The 27,699-nt window shown below is 42.4% G+C and overlaps 1 protein-coding gene across 1 annotated transcript; it reads left to right on the top strand.

Annotated features, from left to right (window-relative positions):
- Positions 1 to 2,871: 2,871 nt before the first annotated feature.
- On the top strand, positions 2,872 to 19,912 carry LOC108792666. The gene is made up of 8 exons (XM_018563493.1): positions 2,872 to 3,153; positions 6,304 to 6,577; positions 7,966 to 8,103; positions 12,884 to 13,141; positions 16,010 to 16,101; positions 17,631 to 17,812; positions 18,384 to 18,553; positions 19,737 to 19,912. The coding sequence occupies exons 1-8, from the start codon at positions 2,872 to 2,874 to the stop codon at positions 19,910 to 19,912; spliced, it is 1,572 nt and encodes a 523-aa protein (XP_018418995.1).
- The last annotated feature ends 7,787 nt before the right edge of the window (positions 19,913 to 27,699 follow it).

Genomic DNA, 27,699 nt, shown 5'->3' with positions numbered 1-27,699 from the left:
TGCAGTATTGAATTTGTAAAAAAAAATACATTCCCATAACCAATAATAAACCATAAACACATTAGACTCATTAAAAAAAGCTGTTTCTTCATTTTTAAATACATTGTTTTATCTTTAAAATTCAGCGCCTCACTGCAGCGGGCGGCCACAAGCCACTTCTTCCGTGCCTTCTTCTTGCTTCAGCAAGGTAAATCATTCATTACTTACTAAGACCACACCCCCTTCTGACGATGCACCGCTATTCTCACGCATGCACATATGATAAAATGAAACTACCCATCCACATTGCATGCTGTTAAGGGTAATCTTGCGAGATCTCGCAGCCATTTTCATCATGAACGAGATCTAATTTCAATGAGAAAGCAATCCCAGTGTGCATTGCGTTGGCAAACTGAACTACTTTGCACCTGGAAAGCAGGAAGTGAATGCTCTGCAAGTGTAAAGGTGCCCATACACCTTACGACCATCGCAAGACTTTTGTCTTGCGATGGTCGTAAGCTTATTAAAAGGTGACACAAAAAATTATTGGAAATCCAAACTTTTAGCTCTGTCATCAGGACAAGCCCTGAGGCGGTACATCTCCCAATGGGCACACCTGTTAGAGGGATTACTGTTAAAGAAGGAACTTCCCTTTACTTTGTAGACTCTCACTTCCTGTTGTGTCTCTGGAACAGGAAGTGACGGAAATTCTTCCCAATACAGCCCTTCCCTTCTCTATCCAAAGCACAAAAGAAAAGGTACTGCACTTGTAGTCCATTCATTCTTCCTCTTCCATTCAATCTGCAGGAGCCAGAGCTTTGTACCTGTGATCCACTAATCATGGTTACAATGCTTTACTGGCTCCAATGCAAATAATAAGAAATGCACAATGTTTCTTTTATGAACATGTGTACATTTATTGTAATGATGTCATTGTAATGTCTTCCTTATATTGTAAAGCGCTGCGCAAACTGTTGGCGCTATATAAATACTATGTAATAATAACTTGTTATTTTTTTCTAAAAGGGTGGACTATTCCTTTAAATCACCAATCAACTTGTGTCTGCAACTATGCCTGACAATACACGTTACAATCTGACCATACAATCTGTGTATAACTGACTTTAGAGCGACCAAAACTATGGAATATGAAGGCCTACCTAGTCAATGCAATCAATCTGTATCCTATCAGCCTATCACTTGTACTACATAGTTGTCGGTAGATCCAGTGGTGTATTCTGGTTTGGGGTTGCCCTAGGCAAGACGAAACTAGGGCACCCCCCCAATAAATCTGCAGGATCTCCGGGGGGCTGTGCAGGATCTGTGGTGGGCTCTGCCATAGAGCCCACCACAGATCCTGCAAAGCCCCCGAGACCCTGCAGAGCCCACCAGAGATCATGCACCCCCCGAGACCCTGCAGACAAGTGCAGGATGTGTGGTGGGCTCTGCCCACCATAGACCCCAACAGATCCTGCATAGCCCACCCGAGACCCTGCAGACCAGTGCAGGATGTGTGGTGGGCTCGGCCCACCATAGACCCCCACAGATCCTGCCAAGCCCACCCGAGACTCCCAGGTGGGCTGTGCAGAATCCATGCTGGACTGTGCAGGGTCCCTTTAGCAGCAGTGTGATCATCTTACCTGCTGCTTTGTCCCCAGCCTCCTCCACCACTGGACTGGTGCTGCAGGACCTGGCTTCCTCCGCAGCCCAACGACTCTTCTGTGACCCGGCTTCCTACGGTGCAACGGCTCCCTGGCCCTGCCCCTTCCTGATCCGACGTCGCCCCAGCCTCACCCCGCCCCCTCCTGCTGCTCCGACTCCTCTGCCTCTTTGCCGACTCCGTCCTTTGACTCCTCCGCCTCTTGCGCCCCGACTGCCTAAATGTTTTGGGGGCAGCATTTTTGCCCCCCCCTGAAAACTGCCGCCCAAGGCAAACGCCTTGTTTGCCTTGTGACATATATGCCCCTGGGTCGATCCAAAGGAGATTGTACAAGCAGATTATAACATGTATGGTGAGCATTAATGTGGCCAAATACTATACAATCTCTGTCCAAACTACATTAGATTAACCCAAACGGTGTAATATGGGGAAAACCTTAACAACCAACTCAATTAGTGTCACAACAGACAGGCCCTTGCACTACATAGTTGATAGTAGATCTAAAGGAGATTGTACAATCAGATTGTATAGTGCATGGTCAGCCACAGGCTATGATCTCTGTACAATCAACTTCAGGTCTACCAAAACTATGTAATATGAGGACCTACCTAAACTATACAATCATTGTATATACAATCAGGCAGGCCTTTTCTAAGGAAAATTGGATTGTTACATATGTGGTGAGCTCAAAGGCGATTGTACAATTGCATTGTAACGTGTTTAGTGACCTTAGAGGCGATTGTATCTCTAGACTGTAAGGCGATGTGTGCTTTTTTGTAATTGCTTGCCGCATTGGTGTTGTTTTATACGATCTGCAGTGCAACTCTTTTGGAGTAGTGCTAATATCAACATCAAAACAGGCCATGTGATCTCCAGGGAGTTGATCACATGATCATATGAACCAGTGAACACATGAAACGGAAGGCCAGCCCTTGCACCTCTCTCCTGCACCACCAAGTAATAAATGGGCACAGCGCCCCCTAGTGATACCCCAGAGAGTAGCGCTCATAACTATTAGCGTCCAACAGGATAGACAGCCCAGCACACCATATCATGTTCCTTCTTTATATGAATACAGTGTGTATCCCCCGCTAATATCACAGTGTCATCGAGTTTACATATGACTCGGAGATAAGTGAACTCCCCCTACCTGTCAGATGTGGTGCGGTCCTACACGATATAAGGTGAAGCTGACCAATATGGCGCAGGTACAGTCGCTGTGATCGGATGGGATGGAGGGGGATGGTAGTATAGCGCGGTATCATAGAGGTTTCGCCAGCTTGTTGGCTCCGCGGTCTGACCAGTATTGGGATCCGCCAGAGCAGGTCCGGGCGGTAGATGATGAGGACGGTGTAGAGGGCGCCACCTGCCGGGTGTTACTGGACATGAGCGATGAACTCCTGCTGATGATTCTGAATCTCCTTGACCCCTTTTCATTGCTGTGTGCTGGTGGAGTGTGCACCGCTCTGTACAGGGTCAGCAGTACCGACAGTCTGTGGGCAAAACACTGCCAGGTAGGTGACATCTACAGCACATTCACCCCTCTATCACATGGAAAGTGCCCGGAAATGGCACTTTCCATGCCATTGAAGGCTTCATATTTTCCCATCTATTCCTGTTCTGATAACCCCAAATTTGGGATTTTTGTTTGATGTGCAGTGATCATGGTCACCAAGAGACCTAGAGAGGTGAATCTCTCTGATGGGGATACAGATGGAAATTAAAACATGCCATCCGTTAAAATCTCCATGCTATCCAAATGTAAAATTAAATGTTTTGGCTTCAGTTGCTTGTTAACCCTGGAGGAACCCTTGAAAATAGTTTGGTGATCTACAGTCACTCACTGAACCAATTGCAACTCCATAAATGTCAAATGACCCCTTCAACCTAGTACCACTGGACATTAAAATACCTCTATTACATACCAGATGTAGCAGATTGGTTATACAAAGATAACACACTGTTGTATAGATGAGTATCTGGACACCCATTCCATTTATCAGTAGTTGGATATTATTCATCAGTCTGCATGAACAAATGTTGCTTAAGAAGGAACCCTAAAACAAGTGCAGTGTAGAAAAGTGGATCATAGTGCAGTGTAGAAAAGTGGATCATAGTGCAGTGCACAAGTGCAGTGTAGAAAATTGGATCATGGAGACCTGGTTGGTATGCAAGTAAGTATGTCATTATGCAAGTACTTGTAAGAACATGGTAGACCTCCTAACTCAAATAAGCTGTCATGAAGTATTCCAACAATACTGGTGCTGATACTTGGTAAGTGGGGAATAAATGTGATCAGGGGTGTTCCATGATGTATCGCAGCCTGAGAATGATAGGGGGCAGTCAACATGGGTTATGTGGGGTTCTAATGGTGATAAATGTTACTTGGGGGGCATAAGGCTGATGTCACTGGTTGTCAGGAGCTGGATTGGACACCTGCTAGAGTGTCCTGCCAGTTGCGTCGCTGAGCCGGGCGGGGTGCCATCCAGAGCATCACAGGTTGCTAAGAGCTCTTAGAAACCAGGAACGTTGTGCCCAGAAAGGGGGAGGCAGGCACACCTGCCGCTGCCCACCCACCCCCACGTGGCCCAATGATGTGCTGCCTGAGGCAACTGCCTCATTATAGGGATGGCCCTGAATGTGAGGACTGGTGCCAAGTATAGACTGATGAAATATTCTTTCTGCTGAATCTGAGTAAATCTTCTTGGAGTATCATCTTAATATGGCTAAATGAGACCATTGGGTAAGTATCTATATGGAAAGTGAAATCAATCTGGCAGACTTTAGACTTGTTCCATAATGTTACCAACACAAATGTAAGAGTGCAAGCATGGCTAATGCAGTATATAGTATAGTCCAGAAACAGGTTAGTTGGCTTAGATGTTCTGTTGGTCACAGTTTGGATTTAAAAGGGTTTACAAAATAAAAGAATCCTTTAAATCCAAAATGTACACCTGCTTTTCAACATGTAGCGTTAAAGAACATGTCACCTGCTGCATTGAGATCAATTGAAAAGGAATGGGCATGCTCCTCACAATACATGCAAAAGTGTGAAGGGGCCCCATAAAGAAATGAACTATGATAATATTTTAAAGTGCCCCTCTGGCCAGGCTATGGACATTAAACTATTTTACATATCAACCATCTGTTAATGGGTTTTAAAGGCTTTTATACACAGCTGCAAGAGGCCATACAGTGCCCATCCTGGTGTATTTCACCTTCTGGGAGCAACAGGGGTTTTAGGTAATGTTGCTGCTTGTTTAGTATATGTAAATATTTAGTGTGTATGAACTGGGCTGTACACGCTAATGAGAAGATTAACGTTGGAGCCTTGGTTGTCTTTTTTCTTGTATATTGCAGTGACTTAAAGTGACATTAAACCCTCAGATTTGTTAACATAAAACAATACTGTAATGTGTGCCTTGCTGTAATCCATTGTTTCCCTTCTCTTTGCTGCTCTTCCTTTTTAAATCTGTATCTCTTCTCATGCTGGGCAGAACTTCTGTTTTGCAGCAGACTGCCTTGTCTCAGGAATGGATACACGGTGTCTGTGTATTAGTTTCTATAGGCTTGTAACCTGAGCCAGCACTACAGGAAGAGGCCCTGAGCTGAAAAGGGAAGTTCTCCCCAAGCATGAGAAGACATGAGGATTTAAAAGGAAGAGCAGCAAAGAGAAGGGAAACAACCATGGATTACAGTAAGGCACACATTACAGTATTGGTTTGTTAAAAAATCTGAGGGTTTAATGTCACTTTAATAGTTGCTCTACAGCTACAATGTACAACAAGCTTCGGAGTCCATGCACATAAAGATTGTCATTTAGATCCCTTCTTCCACTCATTTCCTCATTGGGTCCTCATTCATTTGTGGACTCTTGGTTTGGCACTGCCTTGTATCGCCTGGTCTGGGTAGCGATTATTTGACACTGCCAAGTCAATTTGTTTTTTAAGACTATCAGGTCTATTCACAAAAGGGTGAAAAGTTTGGGGAAGGCAGGAGAAGTGAACAATCTAGGACCACATAGCTGATTTGGAAAAGCTCTCCAATTCAGCTCACTTTCCAGTTCAGCTATGTTGTCCTAGATTGTTCACTTCTCCTGCCTTCTCCAAACGCTTCACCCTTTTGTGAATAACCCTGCAAGTGAAGGAGGCTTCCTAGGCTTGGGTGTTGAAAAAACAGCATTTCTTCATGTCCAGGTATACATTTTTACTCGCATATAGCTGGATAAAGCTGATACGTGCCACTTTTAACGGGTTTCTAAACCCTCCGCTTTAACAGCGGTTTAAACTTACCCCGTCTTTGCCGCACGCTCCCGTCCGAGAATCCAAAACTGCTTGGGCGGCCGCAAAGCATCTTGAGGAGGGCGAATGTGTAGTTTGGATCTTCAGCCGGGAGACGAGGAGAGACGCAAGTAAGTCTATGGACGCATGCAGACACCGTGGGATCGGAAGTGCCAGCAAGGACAGAGGGTTTGGCGCTGGATCGGACACCTGCCGCACCGCTGGAGAGAAGGCTGAAAAGGACAGGAAAGATCGGATTAAGAGACATCATTTAAGGTAAGTGCTGACATTAACATTGTGGGGAGGGAAAACAAATTTGACTTTAATGTCACTTTAAGCTTGTCATAAATGCTCAGGATGCTTTTCTCTCCACTTTTATTGTAGGTCGCCTTTGGCTCTGGTTTTAGGACAGGCTGTGGTGACTGCGCCCCCAAAGAATCCTTTAAACTTCTTTACATTTGGAGGAAGTTGTACAGAACATTACCATACAACAGGCAATTGCAGGACCTATTTTTTTCAGGGGTTCCTCTTAAAAGGTATTGGGTACAGTTGCTAACACTAGAAGAAATGGTTCCACTCCCCCCTATCGAGCTTCCCGATCATGACATTGTAGACATTTGGGGTATAAAGAAAGATCTCCTTGATGAAAAACATAAAGGTTAGTACCACTGCTGATTATAACATTTGTGTAGCTATCATACTGTTTCAGTAATGTATGGTTCTGAGGACCTTTTCCAAATTTCCAAGCTTTTAATGCTTGTGAAAAATGGGGAGGGCTGGGGTAGACTTGGTTAGGCCAAGGGTAGGTAACCTTGGCATTCCTGCTGTGGTGAAACTGCATTTCATGAAGCATTGCAATACTTTGACAGCCACAGACATGACTCCCAGGGGCAGAGACTTTATGGGATTTGTAGCTTTACTACTGGTGGAGTGCCGAGGTTGCCTACCCCTGGGTTAGGCCACCTGCATTGCAATATGGGAAGGCAGGATCATCAGTAAATGGGGTCAATCTAGTTAGAATGTATTGGCATAACCTATAGTGAAAATAACGAGAGCGCATCCATTGTTGCGTGAGATCTCCATGACCTTTGCTACTCCAACATTTCTACAATAGTACAATACTAACTTAGCCACTCTCCTTCATAAAAGCTGCTTTATGAAGGCAGACTTTGCATGAAAATGGTCAGCTTTGATGACAGCCCCCCACTCCCCCAGTAACACTTTGTCTTACAGCTGCTTTCTGGAAAAACATGGATAATGGAAATCTTGCTAGATTGTGTTCATGCATTGTTCTTTTATAATTTACCAGATTGCACAGGAAAAAGTCGATGCTTACCCATTGTTCCTCCATGAATATTCCTCCCAGTGGGAACTCTCAGAAGTAGGTTGCTTGAGCAATTGCCGAGAATCTAGGTTAAAATTTTGCTTTAATACCTTTAAAAATAAAAGCAAGTAGATGTCTGCTTGAGCAAACATGAAGCCCAAAACCAGTCACGTGAAAAAAGGAAAAATCAAATATGAAAATCTTGCTTATTCTTTTTCACCTTGTGGTTCTGCCAGTGACACGCTTCCAAAGGCGAGACGGCAAATGCACTGTACTGTGTCTATGGAGAAGGAGCATTAACACCCTAGGCTGCTCACTACTGATTGTGACTACAGAACCATTATTTCTGCAAACCAATATTTTAGCAGTTTCACTCTTAGGGCTGATTTATCTATAAACTTTCACACAACATTCTAGCCACTAGATGGAGCCAGGCAGCATAGGAATTCTATGCTCTTCTGCCCCATCTGGGGGCAGTGATGCTGTGCAGATGGCATTTACTCGGCTTTATGCTGGGCGGAGCACTTGTACATCATCCTCTTTGTGTCAAACTTCGTGTTGGTGTTAAAGGTACTTTAACAATAGAGTTCTTTGGGCCACTTTGTAGTTCTGAAAGGATTAATAACCTATTTCAATAGCTAGGCTGGAAGTGTACTTCTGGGGTTTGTTTCAAAGTAATTACATAGATTGTTACATTGCATTTCCTGTATTTTTGTTTTCAGTTACAGACGAGTATTTTGAGGATGCACAAGTGTCCATCTTCAAATACGAGTGGAAAGAACTGAATAACCTGGCTCTCTCGTACCATGGTGACTACTCCAAAATTCAGTCGCATGTTCTTTGGAAGATAAATGCTGAATGTAAGTGAACAAACTTGTTTTTTTCACATGCTTTAAAGATACTTTTGTTCTCTAACATCTGACATTTTTGCAAGAATCCAAAGGCTGTAGACCAGAGAATTTAAATGGACACTTAACATGTGACTGAAGACCAAGGGGAGGGCAGCTAAAATGTATATCAAAGTGATCGGAGTCTTTAAAGTAGAACTGAAAGCAAATTTCCCCTATTCATCTTCACAAGAGAGATGGGTTCCACCCACTTAAAACGGGACACGATCATCCACAATTAAAATAAAATATAAAAAAATAAAATAAAAGGGGTGGTCTGGCCCAGCCCCCTCAGTATTAAAATAGAACTAAGACGGAAGGACCACCAGACAGTAACCATAAAATTCATGTTGAAACGCACCCCTCAACAAGCAGGGAGGGAATCCCTGCTGTCCTGGAAGATTGTTAGTAAAGTAGAACTAAAAGGAAATTTTCCCAATTCATCTTCCAGGGCAGCACGGGAGAGATGGGACCCACCCACTTAACACCGGAAACCTTTTAATAATAAAAATAAAAGGGGCGCTCCTGCCCAGCCCCCTCAGCTTATTGCGTTTCCTTTGGCCCAATAGGAGCATTGTAACAGTTTTTTTTTTGTTTTTCCATAGGCCTGCGTGCTAGTTTCAGAGGGGCCTCCCAGTGTATGCTCCCCTGGGATTCAGGTACAGTGGACCTGGAGAGGGGTTGCATGCCTGTGCTTGTCTTAAGAATAACCTTCCTTGAGTTATCCTAATTGTGGGACCCTCCCTCCCATCTCTTTCCCCAAGGTTTCTTATTCGCCCTGAGGAGAAGCAACTATCGCCATGAGCATAATGGCTCTAGCAGAGCTTTCCCTTACTCATGTTTGGTTCGGCTCTGAGTTCTCCCCTGCACTGCCTCCAGGTGAGTGGGGTGAAGGAGGAACCATTGGTGGCCATCAGTACTCCCTATGTATGCTGCCATGTTGTGGATATTTATATCCATTAGCATGGTCTAAGATGAGATTACTGCTTTGGTGAAAGCATTGGTTGTGATGTAGTTCTGAAACGCAGTATCTATAATTTTATCTGGAGTTCATTCTGTGTGCATTTTGTATAACTATCTACAAGATAACCAATTTACTGCTTAGTATAATTGGTTTATGATGCATTTCCTGAGTTCATACTTTATGCAATTGTATAGCTTTACTGTACTTGGTTCTGTGCATCCCAAGTTGTGTGTGAACTCCATTGGGGTTGCAACAATAAATGTTTTACAGACAAGCCATGTTTGGTGGTAGCCAGTTAATACTGCACCAAGCCCATGGCGAGTCATTTTATGTGACTCATTTACAGCAGCTAGTTTCTGCTGGGCACTTTGCATATCATGTGGTGGTCTTGTATAATTTGGTGGCATCTACGTTGCACCTTCTTGATAAACTGGTGGACAATTGGCCGTATTAGGCTACATCCAAAACTGCCACTTGCTCTTTATAGCTCTATATGGCGGAAATGTCTGTCTGTCCAGCATTGGCCCTGGATAAAGTTCCCGGAGTTTATGTACACTCCAGAGTCTGCTGTCAGGTAATCCCATTGTGCCGCACCTGGTAAGTTGTTGGTAGCTTGCGGGTTTTTTTTTTTTTTTAATATCTGCTGTAGGACAGGTAGATTGCAAGAGATTGACCATGCCTCTTTTTATTCAAACCCATCCACTGAGTAGAACAAGGCTTTTCTTCAGCTAGGCTTTAGAAGGTGTCTTCTTACCTGGAAGTCAGTCACCCTTGGAGGAAATCCAAGAATATTTGGCCTGTTCAGGGCCTAAGGAAGGCTGCCAAGCATCAGAACACTGATGCTTGGTGACTTATGCTATCCATTGCCCCATCACCCTCCAGTGGCTTTTATGGCACTCTCCAATAGGGCCTTAGGCAGAGAAAGCTGGGATGTCACCCGAGCGTACCTGGAAGGAAGCTACTGGGTCCTGTACCAATTTCTTGTGTTGCACCGCAGAGTTGTCCTACTCCCCTGCTGAGGTCAGACTTTTGACAGAAAGGAGCCTCTAGGAAAGCGTGTGCCCCCCTCCAAATAAAAAGTGCTAGTTTCTTGATAATTATTTTCTGTGCTGCCCTGGAAGATGAATTGGGAAAATACAAGTTGGGTACCTGCAAACTGTTCAACAATCTTCCAGCACAGCAGGGATTCCCTCCCTGCTTGTTGAGGGGTGCATTTCAATGTGAATTTTATTAGGGGTGCGTTTCAACGTGAATTTTATTGTTACTGTCTGGTGGTCCTTCCGCCTTCAGTTCTATTTTAAAGCCTAGGGGGCTGGGCAGGACCACCCCTTTTATTTTAATTGTGGCTGATGGGATCCACACACCTGAAACAGTAAACAATCTCTCCTGTGCTGCCCTGGAAGATTCTTGGAAAAGAAGTTACCAGGTACCCAACTTTTTTTTTTTCTGACTAGAGTAAGGGGGTTGAGGAGTGGGTTAAAACTCCTGGCAGCTTTTTTTTTGCCAGCTGTGCCCCAATGGGGTGATTTCCCTTCACCTTCTGTCCCATAGCTGTAACTGAAGTGAGAAGAAATCCCTGGTGGTCATCAAGGGTCACCAGAACTAGTGACCCATCTGCTCTTAAAACGCATCTGATAGGTAATACCTCCACTCTTCATCAGGTTTTTATTGTGGTCTGTGATGTCTCTGTGGAATATTTTCCTTTTATTTTTTTTCCCCATGATGACCATTTTCACTGAAAGTGGAAGAAACCCCCACATTTTGGGTAGTCGGAGCATTGATGAGAAATCTGACAGTGGGGACACTAGTTCTGGTGACCCTTGCTGACCACCAGGAATTTCCTTCACTTTGGAGGGATTTCTTCTCACTTCCTGTTATGGATAAGGGACAGGAAATTAAGGAAAATTCCCCCCATGAGACAAAGATGGCAAAAAAAGCTGCCAGGAGTTCTAACCCTCCTATTCAGAAAACAATGTATAAAATACAAGGCTTCTGTTCTGTTTTTAAAGGCTCCTATCACTTGAATGTACATTTTGGCTGCATCAATTTGCTGATATACCTGTCAATCAGAGTACACAGAAAGGGGTCACTGCTTTCCTGGATTTCTTGGAATGGATGCATTGTCCAGTTAGGCAATGCTTTTGTGAGCTGTACAAGAAGCCTTTCTAGAAGTTTCTTGGGATTTCTAAAAAGACTCTGAGCTGTCTGTTGTGATATCTACACTGAAACATTTATAAAGCCATTAACAATGGCAAGGGCTTTTGGTCTTCCGTGTATATACATAATAGAAGTTTGTGCTAATGAAATATTAAACCCAAGTTGCACTTTAGAACCGATGGCGGCTTATTTCAAGTGCTGGATTTGGTTTTTCTCAATACTGTTTGGTACTAGATGAAAAATCAAATTGTGTTCTTTCCGTCATTTCTAGAACCACATAAACTGCATTCCTTTATGGTGATTTTGTTTTTTGTCACCTCTTGTAACACAAGCAGTACATGAGGGTATGCTCTAAGTGTCCCTGGCCACTTGAGGTGTTGGCCATGCGCTCCCATAAATATTAAAGAATAAGGACAAAACTTAGTGTATTTCTACTTTTGCAGTGAAAGTTCAGAAACTATGCTTGTGCTCCCATGCCATTCACACAGCCTACCATAATGAATTCAATATGTAGAGCAGGGGTAGGGAACCTTGGCACTCCAGCTGTTTTGGAACTACAAGTACTATGAGGCATTGCAAGACTGACATGACTCCCAGAGGCAGATGCATGATGTGATCTGTAGTTTTAGCACAGCTGGAATGCAAAGGTTGCCTACCCCTGATGTGGAGCTTCAATTTTCTACAAGTCCCTTGGGGTATGTCTCTATTGGCTTAACACATCTAGCCACTGGAATTTTTGCCCATTCAAGGCAAAACTGTTTTAGCTCCAAGTTGGTATACAGCAATCTTCACGTCGTGCCACAGATTTTCAATAGAATTGAGGTCTGGGCTTTGAATAAGCCATTCTAAGACATTTAAATGTTTCCCTCTAAACCACAAGTGTCAAACTCAAGGCCCAGGGGCCGAATCCGGCCCACCAGGCCATTTCCTAGACTTCTACTTTCAGATCTAGGTATTTGGGTTATTACTAAAACCAGTGATAATCGAATGCAGAGGCAATTATGATAAAGATTAGATACATTTATATAATGTTACAGATACCTTTTGAGGGCACCCATAATGTTGATGCGGCCCACGATTAAATTGAGTTTGACACCCCTGCTCGAAGTCATACAGTTTAGCAGTATGTTGTCTACCTCAAATGCAAAAAATATCCCTTAACCCTAATCTTTACGTTTGAAGGGTCATTCGTGTTGCACTGCACTATTTTAAAGTTAAAGCTGAACTCTAAGATAAGCAAATGTGGTTTAAATCGGGTGTGGGCAAACTCTGGCCCTCCAGCTATTGAACTAAAGATCCCATGAGGCATTGCAAGATTCTCACAGCCAGAGGTGTGACTCCCAGAGACAGATAACTGGGTTTTAAGCTTCACAGCTGGAGGACTGGAATTTGCCCACCCCTGGTCTAGAGGAGACATTCAGGAGGCTATTCAGTATATTTATATTAGCTTTTATGCCCGTAGTTAAGCTTTGAGATTGAATTCCACATTAAGATTATCAGTTGTAAAATACTGCTATAGTACCCAAGTACTTCACATTACCACTCCTGAACAGAGTAGATCTTATGTTTAGCACTGTATATAGTAAGACTTTTTTTTTTTTTTTCCCCAAAAAATTATTTCACGTCTTTTAGGTCATGATGATCTGGAGTGGCTATATTGCCAGTACAGCAGAAAGAGATACCAGTGGCTGTTCTCCTATTGGCTGTTTGGCCTTTCCAAGTCATGTGCTAGGCAGCTGCGAAGAATTTACCTGTGGTGGCAAAGGTTTGATAAAAAGAAAGTGTCGCAGTGGGGTTCCATGGACTGTGATGTCCAGTATCTTGCATCTCTTCATAATGTCACAAATGACTTCTGGAATGGGAAGCTGGCCGATCGTGATGAGAATATAGGTAACATATGATGATGCCAATTAATAAATATTTGGGTTTCTACTATGGAGGGTTCACAGTAGCCAAATTCCACTGTGGAAGACACTGGGGGATCAGCACATATACAAGATGTACTTCTAGTGTATTTATGGTGTACTTCTACAACCATTGAGTGGCATTTAAGTGTGTGGTCTTAGTTTTTAGAGTACCTGTACCCTTGTATGATGCGGTTTCTGAGGACAGTATCTAATTGATTTTTTGAATGGTTCAATGCTCTGCTGATGCCACTGCTTGTGGCAGAGTTACAAAATTCAACCACTCTAACTGAAAATAAGCCTCTATGCCCTCTGTCATTGAATCTTTTCTACCTGTAAGGGAGTTTACAGTAAAGTTTAGTGCCAATGTCCCAAAATCATGTCCCCTCTTAATCTCACTTCCCGTGTGAACAAGTTTAGATTTAGCAACCTTGTCTCATGGCTTTGGTCCTCCAGCCACTTAATTAGTTTTGTTGCTCTTCTCTGGACTCTCTCCAGCTCCAGGACATCCTTACTGTGGATAGGCGACCAAAACTGAACCATATAATCAAGATAAGGCCAAACAAGCGATCTATAAAGAAGCAAAGTTATTTGTCTCTACAGTACATTCCCTTTTTAACCCCTTCATGACTGAGGCCTTTTTCATTTTTTGCACCCATGTCATATTCCACATTTTAGGCCTGAAAATGAATTTAAACCCCCAAATATTATATATTTTCTGAATGCCAAGACCCTATAGAATAAAATGGTGGTAGTTGCAAATTTTTATGTTGCGCAATATTAGCGCAACTCCTTATTAAACCCCAACATTTAGTGAAAAATGTAATTAAATGTCCCAAAACACAAGAAAATACTTGGATCGATGAACGGAAGTTCGTGGACCTCCTCCCCAGCTCCCTGCCGACACTAAGGAAGCCGGTCCCGGGCCCGTAGGAGGGGCAACGGAGCCCGGGAAGCACATCGGCGGTGTCCGGCGGGGGGGTTCTAGAGACGCCCGCTCAGATCGAGAGAGCTCCTGGCCGGCCGTTTTCTTACTACGGCCGGCCCGGAGGTAGTTAATGTGTATTCCTCTTGCCTGTTTTTTAACCCCAAAATGCATTACTTTACATTTATCAACATTAAACCTCATCTGCCATAGTTGCCCACTGCCCTATTTTATCCAGGTCCTCCTGTAATGTTATAATGTCTAAGCCTGTTTCTATATTACCCTTCCAATTTTAGTATCCGCAAACACTGAAACATGACTATTAATACCTTCCCCCGATATCATTAATGTACATGTTAAACAGTATGGGGCCTAGCGCAGAACCCTGGGGCACGCCACTCAACGATAGACCAATCTGAAAAAAGAGCCATTTATCAATACTCTCTGGACACGTTCCTGTAGCCAGTTCTCTATCCATATACACAAAATTTTGTCTATGCCCCTAGATTGTAGCTTGTGAACTAAGCGTTTGTGGTACTGTGTCAAATGTCTTTACAAAATCCAGATATACTACATCCACTGGTTTTCCTCCATCCAGATCTCTACTCGCCTCTTTCTAGAATATTAGTAGGTTGGTCTGAGAAGAACAGTCCTTCCTAAAACTGGTGAGAACACATGTAAGTTTGTTTTGCTATGTGTCCATTAATCAGATTTCCCCTTGCTTCAAACAAAAACAAATGTTGGCTTTCTTCTAGTCTAGCAGTAGAACCATGCATTCTCACTGCTACTGAAGGAAGAGTTGTGACTTACCAGACTTGTCATAAATCGGGGCCAATAATGTGGATGTAAAATCTTTAATAAGCCATTACAGATTTTATACACAGTCTCAATTTTTCAAAATGAGCTAAAATCCAACAAGTCATGTGACCTTAAGGCAACCGGGAACTGCCGTATGAGCTGTAATGTGGGTCAATGCTCTATACACAGGAAGGTTAAATGGTAAATGTGCTGACCCAAGCTCAACCTAGAATAGAGCTTGTCAAAATCTAATTTTTCAAACCTTCAATACGTTTGTTTTAAGTTCTTACATTGTTGGTATTAAAACTGTTTTATTGGTCATTATAGGTAACGGTTATTTCTTATACCAACTGAATGTTAGTATTTGGTTGGGTCTGTCATGCATAGTTTGTATTAAAAATATGCTTTGAGGCTTTCAGTTCTGTCTCTTATAATCAAAGCATGCACCATGTGCTTTGCTTTGAAGATCCATGCAATGCTCCATGCATTGCTTTTAAGATCCAAGGCTGTAGTAACTGGTGACTGAGCTTTGACTTTGGACTTGATCTGCATTCTGCCTAGCTTTATGAAGTACAACTGAAACTACTGAAATAGACATATTGCTTGTTCCCACTGTCTCCAAATGTAAAAACATTTAAAGTCTGTTTTTTTGTTTGCCATCTGTGTCTCATTATGGGAATTTTTTTATTTACTTCCTGTTGACTTCACAGGAAGTGATGGGATAGCTTTCTAATGTGATGGAATACACTTAGACAAATGTCACAGGAACAAGTGTCCCCATTGGAAGACTTCCCATTTATTCCTGTTCTGCAAGCAACACAACATTTTGGATTTGCCTGCTTTCATTCCTTGCGCCATTAGTGATCAGGGTGAATCTCCCTAATGGGCACATAGACTGCAATAAAACCAGTGGTTCTAACCCCCACCACTCCAAATCTATAAAATATCTTTAGAAATACTTTAAATTCTAATACAACATTGTGCCTCCATGATTTGGGTGCTATTATGTAGTACCCTAAATCTGAGCTAATGCCTCTAAACATAAGGTTGACCTAGCAGGCTATAGCCATTTCTTCAATGCATATTATCCCTGCAATGGTCCTATATTAATGAGCATTTTTTTTTCTCAAGGTATTCAGACTGTGGAGAACTACTTTTCCATGTGCAGGTCCCTCTTGGCGTGGATTCTGGGTCGTAAATGGGGAAGATTTAAACAAAAGAAGGTATCTGGGTAGAATTCTTTCCCTTTGGGCAATGTTTGCCACTGCTGTACACCCATGTGTATTACTGTTCACATGTATCCCTAGTAAATACTAAATCTCTAAGTAAATCATCTTTACCATTTGTGTTTCTTCAATGTAGTGAAAAAGGATTAAACTGCGCTTCCTCTGCCACAATTACTGGCAATTGCTGGCTGCCACAATGACAGCCAGGACTAGCTATGTATCAGAGCTTTTATCTGCATCTCATGAGTTAAAGGAGTCTTCCAAGTGAATACATGTATTCCTAATTTAACCCCTTAATGGCCTTTATTTAACACTAACTCCTTTCTTGCATTTGGCCCTTTTTTTTTTTTGTACCATTTAATCTGTTTTAATTTTGTTTGCATGATTTCATATTTATTTTGTACAATAATTTTTTTGTAATCTTTGCTTTCATTTGTTTGCATGTATTCAATCTTAAATTTTGACTGTTCTCACTGAACAGTCCAATAGTAGAAATGTAAAAACCTCTAACGGGTATAGTTACAGCAACTGAAGTGATTATTTTACAGATTGGGAATTCATGTGAACATGGATGTGATGGATATTTTGGCAAGCTGTTCAGGATTAGGCAGCCAACATACTGTAGCGGTCCATCCCAATGACACTTGAAGTGGCCACCTCGGCCTGCTCAATGTGTCAAGGTTTCTACACTCTGTGGGGGCAGACTTGCTTACGGCTATGGATGAGGTTCAGGGTCACTGCTTCCAAGTGATAAAGGCAGATGATGGAGCTTCAAAATTCACAATCTGAGTGAATTTATGTGCAGCTTCGTCTGGGATAATATTTTTTTAAGCTATAGTGCGCTGCATGGCCTTTGAGCTATGATGTCGGGCTTACATGGGCCAATAAGAGGGTTTCTGGATAAGCCGGCGCCCTCACTATAAAGAGGCCCAGATCAGTTAGTGTCAGTGCATTGGAAACTGCGGCAGGGAAGAGAAAGCTGACAAATTGCATAAAGAGATTAGGGTCAGTTAGGAAACTGTACTTTAGATCTGATTGCTAGCTCTTTGGGCAATCAACCCCTTTGCTGTGATGTTGGTGGGTATTTTTTCTTTATTGAAGGCATTTTTGTCTAATTTTTATTTCATGGTTTATGAGATCAGTAACTTTGTCGCTGTCCCCCCATTTTTTTTTTCTCTTGCAAGATTTTATTTTTTGGGGTTTAACTAATTTAGTTTTTCTTCAAGGCTTCTCCTGTAAGAGTTTTAATTCAGTACCTCTGGTATAGTATGAAGATGACAATTTGCACAGACCCTTGCTGCCAGGAAGCCAGTGCAGAGCACTTATGTAATCAGATACTAGAGTGATTGTAGGTAGACAGGAAATGGCTGAAAAAGGCCGGCAGAGAACTGCTAAAATGATCAAACTCTTTTTTTTTTTTTTTGACATTGTCTTATTATAACAAAGACCTTTTTTAGTTAACCCATTGGGTATGGGTGTGATGTAGATTTTTCATAAATTTTAATAAGCTTTTGGAATTTTTATAGATGTTCAAGGACACATTGGAAGGTGTTTACCGTTCTCTGAAATCGGAGATGAAGGTTTCATTAATAAGCCATGAACATTTTTGGACTACAGCTAAAGTTCAGATGTACAGGATCTGCAGTCTTGAAGAAATTGCCGGCAACTATGTAAACTGGAAGCTTATAGATGCACTACCATGCTACAGGTAAATCCTTAAAATAAATCCTGGCGGATTTATTATTTATATATTGGGTATGCTGTTTGAATAGGAACACTTACCATAGTGTAGTTTTCCCAAATTTAACTGCAAAAGTGGAAATACACTTTTAAGTGTTCACTTGCAATGTTCCTATAAATCTTCTAGAAAATCTGACCAGCCTGTTGACTAGCACAGCCCCTTCTGTCCTTCCATGCCATAACCCTCTTCTGGGAGTGTCTAAATACTTTCTGTGCTGGCCCAGCTACTTCAAACTTCCCCTCACCTCCCTACATAAAGTTATGTCCTGCTGTAATTTATTTTTTTATACCAGAAGATGGTATTTGCCACCTTGGCAATGGTAGTAAAATGTTGTTTTGGGAGTTAATGTAACTGAGATGGGAATATGTAATTGTTTTGCATACTTCCTATCGGAGGTTTTTTTTTTTTTTTTTTTTAATAGAGCTGGGCCATGTTTGACCCATGTGTGGGTGGAGTAGTTGGGTGGATTTGGTCTGTGGTTTCCAGTATGAATGGAATGATCAGTCACTTGTATCCTGTTGTAATTGCCATTCACCAGGTTGTTCATGGCTACTGGAGAGCCTTTGTATTTGGAACAAATTAAGGGTTTCCTGTTTCGGAAGCAACTGGTAAACAACTGGATCCTTCACAAAGAGAATTTGTGGGTGAGCAGCCTTTTACCTGAGAGTCTCTTCCAGCTACTGGAGTATGACACAAAGATTTATGAAGGTAATGTTCCAGAAAGCCGATTATATTGGTGCACCAAACTACATGTGATGGCATTTATTATAATGCGTATGCTAACACTGATAACAAATGGATCTTTCCTAAGGTGTAAATCTGGGCAAAAAAAAGTTTTATCAATTAAACGCGGCAAGTGCATGTAAATTATTGCTGGTTCTGACAGAAATTTGTGTGGTTTAACTTCCTGTTAAGTGCCACTGCCGCACTGAAATCCCAACCAGTATTGTTGGCCTATCCTCAGCTGTCCCTTCAGAATATCTCTCCTTTTCTATGGAGATGTGCTCTAAATGCCAAAAGGAAGATCTGGGCAGGTCAGATGATGCTAAAAAGGTTTTCCATGCAGAAGAAGCATGGTCATAAGCCCAAAATCCAGTGTGCTACTAACAGCAGTAAATTGTGTAGCCCTTAAACTTTGACACTTGTGAAATGTTGGTCAGTATTTAACAATACTTTCAATATTGTGGTTCTGCCACGCTCCTTTTACTGTAATGTTGTGGTTGATGGAATGAGTGTCCCTGCCGCTGCATCATATGAAGCAGGTGTAGAACAGCCATTGCTGTCCCTTGTTGGATTGGCCATTTTTACATCTGCCAGTGTGATCTTCATCCTTGCTGTATTTACAAATGCCACATCTGAAGGAAAGTGGATGAGCGTGACTGACTCTGGCGTGTGTGGTGCTTTTAAGAGCATGTATGATGACTCTGGTCAATGGAAAGGTCTATGCATGCAAAACATTTTTTGTGGTGTACTCATTGGCATGCCTTCATCAAATGGTCCCACAGTCGGTGAACCCCTGAATGCTCCTTGGTGTTGTGTCTATGGCCATTGGCATCTGTCCTACAGTAGATGTACCAGAGATGAGTGGTCACTCCTAGCAAGCCTTACCAAAGTATAACTAGCTGTGTAACTTGCAGTTTTAAAAATTGTCCTATTAAAAGCAATAAATGACAGTGAGTGAGGGGAAATTACCAAAACGAGAGCAGGCAGAATCTGGAGCAGTTGCCCATGACAACGAATCAGCTTCTTGCATTTGCAAATCTTAACTGATCAAACTGAAGAGAGAAGCTGGTTACTATAGGCAGCTTCTCCAGATTGTCTGCTCCAGTTTGGATAAATTCCCCTCAATGTTTTTCCCCGGTGATAATCGTATTGCTCTTTTTCTTTTCAGAGAGACTCCATGGAGATACCTTGGGTGCCCACTTAAGCAGATTAGTCTGGCTCTATCTGCATTCCGGCCAGCAGATCTACATGGATGCCATGAAGGGTTTTGTTTATGAATGTGCTTATGCGAGTTATACATACCAGATCTACGAAAATGCCAGTATACCCTACGTGGGGTTTTAATCAGAAGAATTATTTTTTACCTTTTTTTTAAAAATCTTTTAATTTCTTTTAGAGAATTGCACTTTTAAGGAGGGTTACCGAATAACCTTACACCTGGGCTTTTTACTGCGATATTTATAAGCCTGTAAAATCCATGTATGTTTGAATGTACATTGTGGGTAGCAGGCACTGATATTTATCAGGTAGACTTTTTATATAGTAATGTAAGGCTAAAATTGACTTGTAACCTTTTTAAAGATGACTTTTAAAGTGTTTTATACATAGAAAGGAGTCACTGCAGGGGATTCTAGATTTTTATATGGACATTGGTGCCTTCTGTAGTATATAGAATAGGATCTGTCGGCCTTTAAACATTGACTTGACTTGCAATGCGGTTGAGTCTCTTGCAGTGCCTTGCTTCTAACTGATGCACTTGTTTGCTGCCTCCTTGTTTTAAGCTTTTTTTTTTAACCATTGAACTACTTGCCATGTATATATCTTTGCAATAGAGAAACCATAAGCAAGGCATTCTTGCAATACTAGCAGATTGCATTAGAAATGTCCTCAGTGAGATTTTGTACAGTACTCGGCATAGGTTGGATTACTTCTGCCAGTCATTAGATTACTTTAGCTAGTCCCAAGGATGCTCTGGGGTCAGTACAACCAACATAAATAGGAATGGGCCTTTATTTGAGAATGCAAGCAGAGGAATATTAAGCTTTCTATAGACCTTATGAAAGGACTGTTTGTAGTTGGGCTATGTAGTGTAAAAAGAGCAGTAACAAAGGCAACATTAGAAATGAACATGTCCTGATTAAACTAGTACACACCAGAGATCATTTGATGGAACGGTGCAGTCTCCTTGAATAGACCTATGTTTTTGGTGGCAAGCCAAGTATGGGCATTTGAAGGTGGGTGGGGAGTTCATGTCAAGGTACCTTTTCACACGGCTCTGATCGGGTTTACCTGTCAGTTTTTCAGGGGGACCCAATCGGATGCCCAATGCAAGTCTACTGGCAGCCAGGTGTAAATGGCTGGGCATCTCTTTACACCCGGTTACCCCTGACTCTGGCCGGGTTCGGGAAAAATGGACGCATAAGAGATCCATTTCATCGGACTGGATCGGGGGTAATCTGATGTAAACGGACACATGTTCGATTCCCCATACACCAACATGGGGTATTTGCAGTTTGGAGGAAAAACTGTACGGTGACATCCATTCCATACTGCTGTGATCAGGAGACGATCTGTGCACGGACCCTCTCCTGATCAGCCTGTGTGAAAGGGGTCTTTTACTTTACTGGAGTTGAGTTTTAAAAGACAAATTTGTTGCCGTAGATTTGCACATGGCTCTTTGCATTTAAAAAAAATGGAGATAAATGTAAGGCAGTTTGCAGAATTTTAGAACTATGTTTACATCGTAGACTTGTAGTTTGTCTTCTGTTGCTTTATACTGTGCAAATTTCTTTAATTCCAGGTTTTATTTGTGATGAGGTAGCCAAATTTTAAGTGTAGAGCCTATAGTTGGCTCAACATTGAGAATGTTGATGTAGGTACTGAAATTGGTCAGGCAATAAATACCTACTACAAATATAAAACAGTGTTGTAATTTTTATGGTGTGTTTTGTACCAAATGTATTTTTAGAAAATAGTATGTGCCCTGTACGTTATATTTTTAAACATGTATAGATACAATCAAAGGATTCAGACCCCCCTTCACTCTTTTCAATTTTGTTGCAGCCTGATACTACAGTTGCTTAAATTCTCATGGTTCTACACTCAGTACCCCTATAATGACAAAGTGAAAACAGAATTTTAGAAATGTCTGTCAATTTATTACAAAGAAAAAAAACTGAAATATCACATGTACTTAAGTATTAAGAGCCTTTACTCCTTTTTGGCAGTAATTACAGCCTCGAGTCTTTGGGTATGACGCAACAAGCTTTGCACACTCCTGGATTGGGGGATTTTCTGCTATTTTTCTTTGCAAATCCTCTCTAGCTCAGTCCGGTTGGATGGGGACTGTATCGGTGGGACAGCCTTTTTCAGGTCTCTTCAGAGATGTTTAATAGGGCTCAATTCAGTGCTCTGGCTGGTCCACTCTAGGACATTCAGAGTTGTCCCTTTAGCCACTCCTGTGTCTTGGCTGTGTGCTTAGGATCGTTGTCATGTTGGAAGGTGAACTTTCGGCCCAGTCTGAGGTCCATAGCGCTGTGGAACAGGTTCATTGAGGATAGCTCTGTACTTTGGTCAGGGTTGAAAGAACGCTGAATGGAGCAGCCTCCCAGTCCTTGCTGCTGAAAAAACACCCACATATATCCTGATGCTGCTACCACCATGCTTAACTGTTGGGGTGGTATTGGGCAGGTGATGAGTGGTGCCCGGTTTCCTTCAGACCTAATGTTTAGAATTGAGGCCAAACATTTCAATCTTGGTTTCAGCTAACCAGAGAATCTTGTTCCTCAGAGTCCTTGAGGTGTGCTTTTGTTTTGCAAACTCCAAGTGGGCCTTCATGTGTTTTGCCCTGAGAGGCTTCCATTTAGCCACTCTGCCATAAAGACCAGATCGGTGAAGGGCTGAAGTGATGGTTGAGCTTTGAGCTCCAGAGCTCCAGAGATCCTGTGTGGAGAGTGGACAGAGTGACCATTGGGTTCTTGGGCACCTCTTGCTGAGGCCCTTCTCCCCGATTCCTCAGTTTGACCAGGCAACCAGCTCTTGGCAGAAGTTTGGCACAACCAGGACTCTTCCATTTGAGAATTATGGAGGCCAATGTGCTCTTAGGAACCATCAGTGTAGCAGATTTTTTTTTTTTTTTGTAGCCGTCCCCAGAACTGTGCCATGGAATAATCCCATCTCTGAGCCCTGCAGGCAGTTCCTTTTGACCTCATGGCTGTTGCTCTGATACAGTATGCATTGTTAGCTGTGCAGTGGTCACCAAGTGATGAGGAAGCGTGAAGTCAGCTTTCTGGCCAATCGGAAAGCCGGGGGGCAGGTAATGACCAGCCATCCGGCTTCCTGATTGGTTGGGAAGCTGGCCAATCGGGAATCTAGGCAGCCAGTAATGACATGTTGCTCGGCTTCCTGATTGGCCGGGAAGCCAGCTCCATGCTCCCTTGTGACAGAGCATGGAGCTGGCTTCCCAGCTAATCCGGAAGCCGGGCAACATGAAATGACTCGCTGCCAAGCTTCCGGAAGTTTGGGTATTTGGCTAGGCATCTAAGCATTTGGGGTAAGAGTACTCGCCCAAATACTTACTAGTATCCGTATTGGTGCAGCCCTACTTCTATCAGTATTGATTCTGAATATTGACATTTTAACAATTATGTTGTAATGTTCTGTGCATCCAAAACTGCTGGTTTAGACCATATAAAATGGTTTTAAAACCCCACTCCAGCCAAAACTTAGTGGGAGGGTTGGCTCTGTCAACTTTGTGTGGTCTTTGTCCCCATTTGGGAGGGTTCTCCTTACATAAAGTTTGGGTGTTGGGTCAAATGGGAAGTAAGGGAAAATATCCCCACTTATTTGGTGGGTGTTTAGGCAGAATCAGAATTGAATCTATGATAAGTAGGGTTTCTTTTTTCGGTTTTTTTAATAGAATAATTTGTAGAATAAGGACCTGTGACTGAAGATACGCTGTGTGTTGGCATGGTGTCTTGTGTGATGACCTATATGTGCCATTGTGATTTCATAGACACACTAACCTCAGGACATCTTCAGCCTATTTACCTGAGCCTCTATCCTAGTTCACATTATAATTATAGGGATTTTTTTTTTTCTATTAACTACTGTATAAGGGAAACTCTAAAACAGGGATTCATGCAGTGTGTCTCTGGGAATCAGGCCTAAAGCGCTGTCTAGTAATGCATCATGGGATTTGTAGTTGCACTGGCGTTTGCCCAACCCTGCTCTAAAACCTTAAACATTAATGTATATGTGAAAGAAGTACCTTACAAAGGTGTTACATGTAGAGCTAGACATAAAAAAAAAAAAAAAAAAAAAAATTTGGGGGGTATGCTAGATTGCACTGTGTTGAGGTTGGATTAAGCTCCCACGTTAACATCCAATACAGGCAGTGTGAACATAACATAAAGAGCATTTATAAATATACCATAAGCATAAACCTTGACTGTTTATCTGTTGGAACCAAATCACTCTGTCCCTCATTCCTCAACAAATGTCCCTTCTTTAGCTCTAGTGTTTGGATCTGTACAAATCCACTCGTTTAGGTAGAATTACATTTTGGGGGGTGTAACTATGCAATGTGTACTTGCACATTATAATGCTTACCTCCTGGGTCTGCTCTCCCAGGCCTGAGCTCCCTGCATCTGTAAAAAGCCAGCACTGTCCTGCAGTCAATATATAGATTAGGTAGGTAAGAGGGTTTTAGCAGGAGAGGCATTAGGGACCACACTTGGTGCGGCAGTGTGGCTTCAGCATGTATGCAACAAACACATTTTTGTTATCCAAACAATTTTTTTGTGTGGTTTTTTTGTGTGGTTTTTTTGTTTGGCTAGCTTGAAGTGTGCTGGAGCCCTCTATTGTGTGACTGTTTGGGCCATTATTTTTATTTATTACAGGTATTTATATAGCACTGACAATTTACAGGGTGCACATTTACATCAGTCCCTGCCCTCAAGGAGCTTACAATCCAAGGTCCCTATCTTGCATGCATACAGGGCTGATTTAGGCCTGGTTCACACCTGGGCGTTTTACAGCGCGTTCCTACGCTCTGTAAAATGCTCAACATGTGAAAACCAATGATTGCCAATGGGCATGGTTCCCACCTGGGCGTTTTACAGCACGTAGGAACGCGCTGCAAAACGCCCTACGCCCAAAGAAGTACAGGAGCTTCTTTTGGCGTATTTGCTGCACATATCCATTGGGATACAGCCAGGTAGCCCTTGGAAATGTGTGTTTTTTAAACTGCGAATTGTGGTAGAAATGTGTGACAAGTGCGCATATTTGATATGCCTAGGTGTGAACCCAGCCTTAGAGGCCTGTTCACATGATTGTCAGGTCCTGATCAGACGTGGTGCTACTCCTCATGCAGTGTGTTTTGTATGTGTTTTTGGTCCGGATGCTGACCGTTCTACCTGCAGCATATTAACCCCCACATATGACAAACTTTATTTGGATTACATGACCAGCATACAGTTAGTCAACATACAAGATATGTGTAATCACTCACCACATTCTTCTGGGCACTACTGTACACTGAGTATTCATCATACAGCTCTGATGCTATATCTATTGCTTTTATTTTTTTTGATGCACATTTTTAAACTGCTGCGGGGGTTGTAGAGCATTGGCGCATGCTCCATCAATCTGACGAATCGCTCAATGTCCAGGATCATGTTAGTCATGACTGCTGGTTTTCCCCTCTGATACTCCACAACCAGGAAGTCCAATGATGATGACATCATAAAAAGTGTAGCAAGAATACATTTTTATTTTTTTTGCTTAGCTACATTGTGTTCTGTTTTTGATGCGTTTGTGTGTTTCCTGACCAAATGTGACCTGCAGTATTTTTTCAGTCAGGAACGGACTGCGCACTTGAGAACTGTAGCCCAAAAAACATAAGGATACATTTTGGATGCATATTTAGTGCAGGAGCGTACAGATCAGGTCAGCACAGAATACGGACGTTGTGTGAACAGGCCCTTGGACAGGAGCCAATTAACCCATCAGCATGTCATTGGAGTACCCAGAGGAAACCCATGCAAGCACAGGGAGAACATGCAAACCCCTTTGCATATTGTGCAAAAGCAGCATGTCATGTGTTCTGTAAAATATATTATGAAATGTCAACGTATTTACGTTTTAGATAAATATAACAGGATACATTAATCACGTTCTGATTCCCTACTTGGTACACGGCTGCCTTGTTTACCTTGTATACCACCTCTTGGCCTTTTTAATCGGTTTCACAAGCATCTCATCATGCTCACTTTTCCTTTTGCTTATCTGGCTGTTTAGGCCCCACAGTGCAGTTCTACTGATATACTTCTCATAGCTCTTCCATTTTTTCATAGGACCTCATCTCATGATTTTCTGACACCTGCCTTTTTTTGTTATTTGTTTCATTCACTGCAAGGTCAAACAATGAATATAATTCCTTTGGTACTCTGACTTATCAGATGACACTGCAGTCTGCTCAGGCATCAAACAAGATAGAAATTCATTGGGGGGGGTTAGAAAATATGATGAGACATAATTTATCTTTTTTTGCCTTCTGGCAGCTGAAATCAATTGCTTGTGCTTCTTACCCATTGTGTTGCTAATGCAAACTTGTATATGAGTTCTGCTCATGTGATAAAAGGCTGGGAAAGTGACATATGCTGACCCGGTAGTATGCCTAAAATGCCACTAACCCAATAACAAACAACAAAATGTGTTTCCCTTACCTTATTAACTGCACACCAAATATGTTTGATTAGCCCTGGTCATGTGTGTATATATAAATATTTATTTAAAGTATCTGATCCTTGCAGTTCAATTTTGAGGGTGGCTATGCAAGCCCTACATGGCTGCACTGTAGGCCTAATATAGCCACCCTCCTCAGTATGTTCTCATTGTAGGCAACAATTATGTGGCCCAAGGAAAACAGAGCCAGCACATAACGCTGTCTAAATTCAGATGGAATCAGCTGGTTTATTAGATAAAGTGGCAAGCATAAGCATTGCTGAAAGCAGGCCTAAGTAAACATAGCACATGAACATGTGTGTAATGCTCTAATCTCAAACCTGAAGTTCACGACAGGAGCTTCTGACGTTTGAAGAGATAGCTTGTTCAGGAGAATAAATGATGAGGTGGGTGTTTTACATATGATAATTAAAGGAGAACTATGAGGTGAGGGCTTTTCACTCACCTCATAGTTCTAGCCGACCTGTGACAAAGACTGTCACAGGTCGGCTCAGTAGATCGGGAGGTGAGCGAACACATACCAGGTTCGCTCACCTCTCGATCCTGTCACGGCTCTCTGCCGTGACAAGGGGAGGGGCTGGATTCCCCTCTCCCCGCTCCGATCTGCCAGTGCTGACTGGTGGACCCCATAGTTCTCCTTTAAGTGGCACAAGGGTTTGGTGTTCTTTTCATTACCCCGTTTCCTAATAAGGCCTCACGTGGTGTAGCTGCAGGATGTCTGATGGCCGAGTGCCACTTGGGTCTCCCCCCTTACATTTGTTCCCATTCTACCTCTGGTGGGGGCAGGGGAGCTGGCCAGCTGCGAGGAGTTCCTTTGATGGTGTATGCTCCTCAGCTTCCTCTAATGGCCATAATGCACTTTTTTTATTTTATATATTTCCTTTTCAGGCGAGTTGTACCTAAAAACATTTGTTTGTCTCAATGCGCACAGAACGTATAGTTAGAAAGATTTGTAGGGCAAATAGCGCTTTTAATTTGGTATAAATTGACCCCTTAGTCTGGAATTGATGCCACATAGTGTACGATATCAAAATGAAAGCTGGGGGACACCCTGCTGACCATGCCCACTTTTAACCACACCTACAATTGCACCCCAACTTGTAGCCACACCCACAAAATCATGCTCCCATCGTTAACATAACCTGACACAATTGGTTACAGACTTTTAAGAGCAAAAGACACTAGACATGTAAGCTGGCAAAAAATGTGTTTAGTTTCAGGTCTTGTAATATTTGGATCCATTCATGATCCAAATATTACAAGACCTGTAAGACAATCATGTGAACAAGTGTGGTAGTGCCCCCTAAAATCCCTTACCAGTCCCTTGAGATCCCAGATGCCACCCCCACATGAATGTGTAAGGGGTGGTTGTTACCCCTTCCTGA

The sequence above is a fragment of the Nanorana parkeri genome, unplaced genomic scaffold (assembly GCF_000935625.1).
Source record: "Nanorana parkeri isolate BGI_ZX_2015 unplaced genomic scaffold, ASM93562v1 scaffold22, whole genome shotgun sequence".
NCBI lineage: Eukaryota > Metazoa > Chordata > Amphibia > Anura > Dicroglossidae > Nanorana > Nanorana parkeri.
The sequence above is the reverse complement of the archived record's forward strand: the minus strand, read 5'-3'. Positions and strand labels throughout refer to the sequence as shown.

Coding starts and splice junctions, on each gene's coding strand:
- LOC108792666 (XM_018563493.1), top strand. CDS start 2,872: ATGGAGGGGGATGGTAGTATAGCGCGGTATCATAGAGGTTTCGCCAGC. Junction 3,154..6,303: donor TGTGGGCAAAACACTGCCAG/GTAGGTGACATC, acceptor CTTTTATTGTAG/GTCGCCTTTGGCTCTGGTTT. Junction 6,578..7,965: donor CCTTGATGAAAAACATAAAG/GTTAGTACCACT, acceptor TTTTGTTTTCAG/TTACAGACGAGTATTTTGAG.